A 10252-nucleotide genomic window follows, 5' to 3' on the forward strand; every position below is an offset into this window, starting at 1 on the left:
TCTTTCTTTATGACTTGGATGTAAATTAAAATACTATTTTGGTATCTCAGGCAGATAACCTAAGCAAGAAGTATGCTTACATGATGTACATACTGTGAATGCCTGTTTTTGAAACCTTAATAAAAAAATATAAATCAAAAAAGAAACTACTTATTTTTTTTGTTCTATAACACCTTTAGCCCTTGTTTTCCATATGTGTACATTCATAATACACATCACCAGCCAAAACAATCTTCTTTTATTTTCACTCATCTTTTCTTTAAACAAACCATATCTTACTGATTTTATATTTTCAATATTAAAACCTAGTTTTTCCATCCTCCTTATTTCAACCGTCCTGTAACACGATATCAATAGATGATCAAGACTTTCGTCTTCATCACAATTCTCCATAGGGCATTTCTTAGTAATAACGAAGCAACTCCACAGAACCACAGCTCTTACTGGGAGACGTCCGACAGAGATAAGCCACACTGTATCTCTCATGTTCCTGGATATTACTTTATCATATGTTTAACTATTTTCTGATTTTCTTTTTCCACAGCCTTATATTGTATCATACCTTCATTTTTTTTAGATTGATTTTATTATATATTTGTTTTGAGTTTAATTGTAAAAGATTTAAGTCATCCAATTTCCACTGATCCACAAGATCCCCAAACACAAGTTTAAAGTATGGCACTCCCGTTCGGGCTCTCCCTTTCATTTTTTTCCACAAAGATTCCTTCCCTTGGATCCAGTGGGTGCTTCGCTCAAATGCGCTATATACATTTTTTAGAAAAGGAATCATCAAAATAACGTTAAGATCTGGCGCTCCTAATCCTCCATTTTCTTTTCCTTTATACATTAATTTCCTCTGTGTTACTTCGCGGTTTGTCCCCCAAATCAATTTGGTACACAATTTACTTAATTTAATAACAGTTTTGTGAGGGGGAAAGACAGTAGCCAGAAACAACATCTTTGAGACTACATGTGTTTTCACGATATTCACACGCGCTTTATAGTTTGTATTTTTATTGTCCCATTTAGCTACTTCGTTTTCTATTTCACTCTCTTTCTTTTTCCAATTCAAAAGACATGGATCATTTTTAGTAATCCAAATACCTAAAATCTTCATCTCCTTGTTAGTTTTTAAATCAATTACAGGTTCTTTTAAGTTTTGTCCAAACCAAACTCCTTCGGTCTTTTCCTGGTTTAGCTTAGCACCAGAAGCTTGTTCGTATTTTGTTAGCAAATCCTTAAGTATTGATAGCTCCTTTTGATCTTTAATAATTACAGAGACATCATCCGCATAAGCAAGGGCTGTCACCTTGTAGGTGTCATTTAGGATGTATCCAGTAAAACGGCTATCACTATTGATTGTTTTAAGTAACGGATTTATTGCTAGAACATATAAGGCTGCGCTTAAAGGACATCCTTGTTTCACTCCACATTCGACATGGAAGGGTTCGGTCAGTCTTCCGTTTACTTTAATCTGGACAAGGGATTTTTTATATAATACTTTAATCATGGAGATGAAGGTTTCAGGCATATTATATGCTTTCATTACTTCCCACAAATAAGAGTGGGAGATGTAATCAAAAGCTTTCCTTTGGTCGAGACTTAAAATAAAAAATTCTGTATCTTTTCTACTGTAAATTATTTCACGCAGAGTACATAAATTATCCCACATCAGATGACCTCTTATTGCACATGTTTGCTCTTTTTCTATAATTTTATCTAATACCTCTTCAAACCTATTCATAATTATTTTAGCAAATATTTTGTAATCAACATTCATTATTGTCAATTGTCTATAATTATTTATATTATCTCTTTCCCCTTTCTTATATAGCAAACACATTAATCCATTATAAAAGGAGTCACCCAAAGTTCCCTCATGCATGCCTTCATTAAAAACAGTGGCTAAAAATTTGGATATTTCATTCACAACTATTTTATAAAATTCGGACGGAAGCCCATCTAAACCAGGGGTTTTGTTTATGTTTAACTGACTGATCGCACATTCTACCTCCTCTTTAGTAATATTTCCTAAAAGTGAGGTATATTGGATGGAGTCCAGAGGCTCTATTTTACTTAACAAATATTTTACTGCACTTGTTTTTGTAGATAACGGAGAGAACATATGGGCACATAGCCTTCTGATAACTCGCCTTTTATCTACTTCTTTTACGAAGGAGTTTCCTCCCTCATCTCTTATAGAAGAAATGAACTCATTATTACGTTTCTTTTGGTTAGCACCAATCATATAATCTTTATTACCATTTATATCACCTCCCATTGTTTTTTGTATGTTAAATAATATTTCATTATTTACTTTTTCAATACTAACTCTAAGTTCTTCAGTCTGGTTCTCTTCATCCTCTTTTCTAAATTTTTTATTCTTCAACAATATGTATTGATTTACTTGTTCGTTATACTTTATATTTTTTGCATAATTTATTTCTCTACATTTAAATTTAAAAAAATTTCGCATCCGTTCTTTCAGTATCTCCCACAATTGTATATCAGATGTTGTGAGTTTTTTAAGTTGCAAAACTTTCACAATTTCTACCTTTAATTCCAAAACTAGTGCCCCGTCACTTAGACAGCTCGTATTTAATTTCCAATAAGTGGAAGGGGGGTCAGTGCCACACAAAATCGTAGCTCTGACTACCTTATGATCAGAGAAATCAGTTACGAAATCATTATATCTTAAAGCTACAATCTCGGAAGATATATAAATCCTATCTATTCTAGTTTTAGAGGATGAGTCAAACCTTGTAAAATGAATTGTCTGAGGGTTTAAGATCCTATATAAATCCCTAAGAGATGCGTCATTACATATTTGTGTAAGTAATTTGCCTTCCCTGGACTCTTTGAAAATCGTACTAGCAATCCTATCATTCTCTTCCGTAACCATATTAAAATCCCCACATAAAACAGTATTAAACCCACATTCCAACAAATGTCTCATTTTCTTTAGGTATTGCATTTTCTTTGTTCTTTCTGGTGCGGTATACACATTAATTAACCGAAATTTTTGACCACCATAATGGCAATCAACAAGTAAAAGCCGTCCTGGTATTATATCTCTTTTCTTTATGATGTTCACATGAGTGTTTTTGAAGAAAAAGCCCACCCCGTCTGCACTATCTTCCCCTATTGAGACTACTGAGTGGCTTGGACCCCATAATTTAATCAGTTCTTCAACATCTTCCTTGGTTTTCAATCTTAATTCTTGTAGGCATAATATGTCATAGTCCAGTTTTTGCAGAAAAAGCACTTTCTTCTTCCTTAGTCTTTCTGATTGTAACCCTCTAACATTCCATGTTATTATTTTAAGAGTGCTCATATTTATGTAGTAGGAGGTTATTCGGTAGAGGGAGGGAACATTGTAGATTCAACATTACCTTGCGGAGGGCTGGATCGATCGTCTTTTATCTCTGCCATAAGATGCCATCGAGACACTTCTTTTCCTTCCTCCTGTCGTTGTTTCATTGACCAATTCCTCCATCGCAGGATGCTGTTTGTTAAGAAAGATCCCTATTTGTGGATCCACATCATCTTGTCCTGCAGGATCATCCGTAGGAGAAATCTCCACAGGAGTCAAAATGGGTGATTCTTCACTATCACTTGCACTTAGGTAGCTTTCTGACGAATATTCATCCTCGCTTTTCCGTCGCTCGTCATCGCTCTCACATTCCACATCTGAGGTCTGTGAGAAGGATTGGTCTCCTGGTTCCTCTCCACCTCCAACTGCCATTTCTTCGGGTTGTCTTGAAGGCGTCAAATCCTCCTTTATGTTGTTATTGTGTGTCTGCGGCTCCGTTACTCCCGGAAGATTTGTTGTGTTACAACTGCCTGGTTCTTGTCCTGAGGCAACATCTGAGACAGCCAAAGGATTTATCAAGGACACATTTCCATGTGTGGGCCTTTCTTGTAGCGGGGCTGGATTTGAAGCTACTGACAGCGCTGAGGTGGTTGGAAAATCCGTGCGATAAGCACTCGTGGAGGGCTGCTGGGAAGCTTTAGTCATATTTGCAAAGGATTTGGGACATTTAAAGAAAGTGTGTCTTTTCGCACCACAGAGGGAGCACTCACTTTCGTTTTGGCAAATGTTAGCCTTGTGGCCCAACTCACCACATTTCCAACATCTGATAGTGGGGCATTCTCTCGCCTGATGGTCTGGACCTTGGCAGATAAAGCACCTCGCCTATTGGCCAGGATAAATAATCCTGCCATTGTAGGGGCCCAACGAGATGGAATTAGGGATGGAGATTATATGTCCAGCTTCATCTCTACGCATCCGAACTTTGTATTTTCGGACTCCATACCAGAATCCGAATTTATCTACTGGCTTGACTGGGGGTTGAAGAATCTCGCAGTACCTTTTAAGATATAGCTCGATGTCTTGGTCTGGAATCCTTCCAGTCCAGAATTTAACAATAAGAGTCACTACCTCTACCTGGACAGAAGACTCCACTTGCCAGTCTTTCCATTTCGGATGTGAAGCGTTGGAAAAAGAAATCTCCAAGAAGCGACGTAAGGGCGCCTCTTGGGTGAAACACAGCTCAAAGTCCCGTTTATTGGGCAGAGCAATGAAAGAGTATATGTCCTGCACATTCAGCCAAGATGTTTGCAATAACAGCTCTTCAGCAACATAATCACGGGTCGGGGGATCCCCGTCTCCGATGAATTTAAGTCTCACCCATAAATTGCTGAAGTTTGAAGCAAAAGGTAATGGGGCATACGGGGGCATGGTTACAATACTAATAACCCTTGCCACCTTTGCCGCGTCCACTCATTTTCTCGAAGCCGTGTAGAAACACTACATTACAACATTAGGAAATTGCTGCGGTGCTTCAGTGCAAACATACGGTTATAAATTAAGCTTAAATAGACCTGAAAATATATGAGAATAAGAATTAAAAGTGCTAAGTAGATAGATATATACATGAGTGCAGGTGGTGATCAGTGCCAAACATGGAATGATGCAGTGCCAGTCCAGGATGAACCCTGCCTCACAACCAGGAATAACCTCCAGAGTCAGACACTATTAATTAAAGAACAGTGTAGTTACCTTATTCACCTACTCAGATTTCATATTATAGCTCTGAACACCAATTAAAACAAGAGCTCTTATTTAATAGAGCCATGCGTTATCATAACATAAAGCCTTCCACCATCTAAAATGTATGTCAGCGTATATGTCCAGAGCAAAAGATGATAAACCCATATAATCAAAGGTTACAACATCTACAACCAAAGCTCTTAAAGGGAGGTGTGTGGCTCTTAAAAGAGCCGTTGAGTTCTTTCAGTTGGTGTGAATGAGTTTAACCGCCGAAGCCGTACAGAGTGCGGCCCTGTCTCTTCAGAGCGTACACCACGTCCATGGCGGTCACGGTCTTCCTCTTGGCGTGCTCGGTGTAAGTGACGGCGTCACGGATCACGTTCTCCAGGAACACCTTCAGCACACCGCGGGTCTCCTCGTAGATCAGACCCGAGATACGCTTCACTCCGCCACGACGAGCAAGACGGCGGATGGCGGGTTTGGTGATTCCCTGGATGTTATCGCGGAGAACTTTACGGTGACGCTTGGCGCCTCCCTTTCCGAGTCCTTTGCCTCCCTTGCCCCTTCCACTCATGGTTATAGTTTCTTTGACCGAACAAACACGAATGAAAGTCAGTGACACAGGTCCTGTGTCTTTATGTGTGCTCTGAGGACGTAAAAGAAAACGGTACGAACGAGTTTCGCTGGGCGGATCGAAGCTCTGTGGCTCCGCCCACTCTTCGGTTGTCCAAATGTTGACATTTTAATCTAGTTCACTTTTAAAAAAAAAAAAACCACATGATCACTAGAATCTTTAGTTCATATTAAACACTCTGATCAACTGTAAAACGCCAAGTTTTTTTTCAAAGTATATTAGGTAGTTCGAAAAATATATATATGAAGTGCACTAGTCTGTAATTCGCTCAGTTTGGGATAACAAAACATTAGATGTGCTTTGTGGTCACGCACAATGTACATTGTTATAACGCAACTGAAGGGAGGGGAGAGAACACGCGCGCACACACACACACACGATATAATCGCGCTGTTTTACAACATAAAACAAATACTTGATTTTGTCTGTTTGCTTTTGACTTTGAAGTACTACACAGTTTTCAACAGTTCGTGTTACTTTAAAATTTTGTGTAGACATGTGCTCTTTAGAAGAAGTGGGTGGCTCTGAGAAGAGCCGTTGGGTGGATGCAGCAGAGCTGCAGTTTACTTGGAGCTGGTGTACTTGGTCACGGCCTTTGTGCCCTCGGACACGGCGTGCTTGGCCAGCTCACCGGGCAGCAGGAGGCGCACGGCGGTCTGGATCTCCCTGGAGGTGATGGTGGAGCGCTTGTTGTAGTGAGCCAGGCGGGAGGCCTCAGAGGCGATGCGCTCGAAGATGTCGTTGACGAACGAGTTCATGATGCTCATGGCCTTGGAGGAGATGCCGGTGTCGGGGTGCACCTGCTTCAGCACCTTGTACACGTAAATGGCGTAGCTCTCCTTCCTGGTCTTTCGCTTCTTCTTGCCGCCCTTGCCGGCGGTTTTAGTCACGGCTTTCTTGGAGCCCTTCTTGGGCGCGGACTTTGCGGGTTCAGGCATTTTCCTTCGTCACTACTTCACAGCAGAGAATGTGCCCGTCAGCGCAGAGCGACTCTCTTTTATTTCCGCTGTATGCAAATAAGTCTGTGCAGATCCCCGCCTGTCATTGGTCGAGGCTCTGCCTTTGGTCGAAAGATTGGGCGTGCCGTGTAAACACGGAAGACCAAAAAGGAAAGCTGGAAGTTCCTGTCGGCGTCAGTCCCCCTCCCCCTTCAATCAGTTCAATTAATCAGTTAAATGTGGCGCCCTGTCATAAATATTTAATTTCTATTAATTTTGAAAGCTTATAGTTTGCATATGATCTCATCACCAAGTGTTAAACATTTGTTGAACATTTTACGTCCTGTGCATGACAATGCAAAGGTTGATTCTCAGTCTTTTAATATAAATAAACAAATACATAAATAAAAAAATGTAAACCTGTGCCACTGATACTGTTACTGCTGTATATTTGCTCTGAAGAAGGGACCAGAGGAAAGAAGATGAAAGCATCAAGTAACCTCTGGCGTTCTGGTTTGATTCCCAGTTCCGAGCTTCAGCATTGTCATAAGCATCATAAACAACTCAAATAAACATACGTTTAAACTTAGTTCCACACAATCTGTAGCCCCATCCTGAGACAGACCAACACCTTGACCAGGGTTTCTTTGTCTGAGGTGTGATAGCTGAGAATGAATGAATGGCTTTTGCAGATTGAAGAACAGCACTCACTGAATCTGTACATTTATTCTTTGTGGGGGAGCTGCACAGCTGACACAGAGAAACAGACACCCTCATTCACAGCTACAGTCAATCTAGAATCACCAATTAAACTAACCAGTGTTTGGACTGCAGGACGCAACAACAGGGAGAACATGCAATTGCTGAAAGAAAAGCAGCAGGCAGCTGGATTAAAACTCAGAAACATCCTGTGAGGCAACATTGCAAATCACGATATTTCAAGTACTGCTTTGATTAATGCTATAGGAACAATAATCCATGCATTCACCAAATCCATGTGTGAAGTCTGTGGATAACACCACTGGTCTCTGTAACTACAGATAGGGATACCAGCACCATAGCCAACGGTGTTCAGAAAACAACCAAGGAGGTCACTGTATGTGTGTGTGTGTGTGTATATATATATATATATATATATATATATATATATATATATATATATATATATATATATATATATATAAAAACACCCAGCACGCCCCTGCGGGCGGTTTATCCTTCAAGCTCGGGTCCTCTACCAGAGGCCTGGGAGCTTGAGGGTCCTGCGCAGTATCTTAGCTGTTCCCAGAACTGCGCTCTTCTGGACAGAGATCTCTGATGTTATTCCCGGGATCTGCTGGAGCCACTCGCCTAGCTTGGGATTCACCGCACCTAGTGCTCCGATTACCACGGGGACCACCGTTACCTTCACCCTCCACATCCTCTCGAGCTCTTCTCTGAGCCCTTGGTATTTCTCCAGCTTCTCGTGTTCCTTCTTCCTGATATTGCTGTCATTCGGAACCGCTACATCGATCACTACGGCCGTCTTCTTCTGTTTGTCTACCACCACTATGTGGTGGTAGATAGATACATACATACACACACACACACACACAGTCTATTTTAAACTATATATAGATATCATCTAGATATCATCCTGTAAATTCCCACTTGAATTTTTCTTAAATATTTGATTTTGATTACTAGCTATGAGAACTGCTGATCCTCAGCTTCGCATGCCCATTCAAATCTTTGTTGACCTCAGAGTGATTCTTTTCTGACTCTTTTGTGTCTGGCTTATTGGCAGTAGTTACATCATAAGATTCTTAAAAACTGAGCTTTAAAACATGCTAATAAATCTCTAATAAAAACCCAGAGATGCTGACAGTGATCCCTGACTATTTTAGGGATATAAAGCACTATTTAAAACACAAAGCATTAAAACACATTAAGAAGAAAACATATTGATGATGCTCAATCATCCAGGTAAATATATCTCCAAAAGTTGATTCTGTTCATCTGGACGTAGCGTTTTGTGGGAGAAACGTTTTGTCACTCATCCAAGTGACTTCTTCAGTCTCAGCTGACTGCAGGTTTCTCCAAATTTTATAAACAGCACATTTGCATAATGACTGAAACCAGCCCAGTGAAGGAACAATGGGCTAGGAGGTCAGCTCCTCAATCTTAATTATGCAAATTCTCATGACCACTGATCAATAGCCATGAGTACCATTCACAGAGAGTTGGGGAATGGCTGCAATCACAGCATTGTAAGATGGCGAAGAACCTGCAGTCAGCTGAGACTGAAGAAGTCACTTGGATGAGTGACGAAATGTTTCTCCAACAAAATGCTACGTCCAGATGAACAGAATCAACTTTTGGAGATAAGAAGACAACAGTCTTAATGAATTTGTTGTAGTTTAACCATTAAAGGACACTATTAAAAGGTAATATTAAAAGGTTTGCTCAAAATATTGCCATCATTATTAAGCGTAGTGGTGGCCAAATTAAGGTATTCGAAGCAGTGAAGCTTGTATTGAAGAAGGGTTAGTTACTCTAAGCTTTTTAACGCTTTTCTGCCCTCTGGTGGACAAAAATATGAAGAGGCGCATGAATGTACAACTTGAAATGAACTACTTCATTATGTTTGCCTCTGCACAGCTGAGTTGATACACTGTATTTGATATCATGTGACAATTCTCTGCGATATTGATAAGGTGGTTTGAACATGTATTTTGGGGGGTGGAAAGAAAAGTTTGTCGTATTTGATTATTAGGACTCAATGTAGCTCAGGAAGTCAATGAACATGGGACTGTTCAGAGGAACCAAGCCTGGACACTGGTTCTGTATGGAAAGCCAATGTATCACTTAATGGACATTTGTTTTATTGAAAATTTATCGTATATCCCCAGCACACATAATAAGTAAATGTATTGATTTCCTATTTTAATGAAATATATATTTTGACCCAATTATTTAAAGGTGTATTTATTTAGTTCACTTTGGTGCCCACCATCAAACATTATTCATTATACCTGTAGCTAATATTTTCTAATTCACGTTCATTATACTTAACTGCCTTTAACTCGTATTACTCTTTACTCTCTGTAGAATAGGGACGTGATTCCATGTTACGCATCACAGCACACCTCTTTTCATCTTGCTCAGTTGTTTCAATAACAAGTCAAATAAAGGTCTTACCACTCGCTGTCTGATGTGCGGACGTAATAGAAAGCCCTTGACAGCAGTTTTTAAAAATTGGGCAGAGCCAAGAGGCCACTTTCCTGGAGTCTAGCATGCCATGGAGCTTTTTAATGACTTTACAGCGCGCGCACATGCATAAACGCATACCAAAAATATTTTGTGTAAGCACTTAAGTGGATCTAATTTTTTGGGGATGCTTAAATTTCTAGAAGATGTTTTACATGCAGTTTCTGCATTTTTCAAAGCTGGCATTAAAAACCGGATGTACTACATAATCTTTACTAGGATGCTAGCTGGTGTGTGCAAGTAATAATTAAATTAAAAACGTTAATTAATATAATAGCAGATGTGAAGAGATTTGCTTCCTCTCTAGGCTCTGTCTGCTATACATGCCTCACAATAAAGTTGTATAACTGATGGCTTTAGGAACAGGCTCTTGTAAGA

The 10252-nt window shown here is 39.7% G+C and overlaps 2 protein-coding genes across 2 annotated transcripts; both read right to left on the minus strand.

The window, feature by feature from the left end:
• Positions 1–5247: 5247 nt before the first annotated feature.
• LOC146566308 (histone H4) lies at positions 5248–5863 on the minus strand. The gene has a single exon (XM_085288007.1). It carries the CDS (start codon positions 5625–5627, stop codon positions 5316–5318), a length of 312 nt encoding a protein of 103 aa, XP_085144133.1. The 5' UTR covers positions 5628–5863; the 3' UTR covers positions 5248–5315.
• Positions 5864–6194: 331 nt separating this feature from the next.
• On the minus strand, positions 6195–6626 carry LOC146566309 (histone H2B 1/2). Its single transcript, XM_085289939.1, has one exon. It carries the CDS (start codon positions 6623–6625, stop codon positions 6251–6253), a length of 375 nt encoding a protein of 124 aa, XP_085146065.1. The 5' UTR covers position 6626; the 3' UTR covers positions 6195–6250.
• Between the last annotated feature and the right edge of the window lie 3626 nt (positions 6627–10252).

This window comes from Mchenga conophoros, linkage group LG10, assembly GCF_057382185.1.
Source record: "Mchenga conophoros isolate Kocher_MC1m ecotype Shallow Benthic linkage group LG10, M_conophoros_male_GT1.1, whole genome shotgun sequence".
Classification (NCBI taxonomy): domain Eukaryota; kingdom Metazoa; phylum Chordata; class Actinopteri; order Cichliformes; family Cichlidae; genus Mchenga; species Mchenga conophoros.

Bases quoted from the DNA above. Each gene is read 5' to 3' on its own strand.
- LOC146566308 (XM_085288007.1), bottom strand. From the start codon at position 5,627: ATGAGTGGAAGGGGCAAGGGAGGCAAAGGACTCGGAAAGGGAGGCGCC.
- LOC146566309 (XM_085289939.1), bottom strand. From the start codon at position 6,625: ATGCCTGAACCCGCAAAGTCCGCGCCCAAGAAGGGCTCCAAGAAAGCC.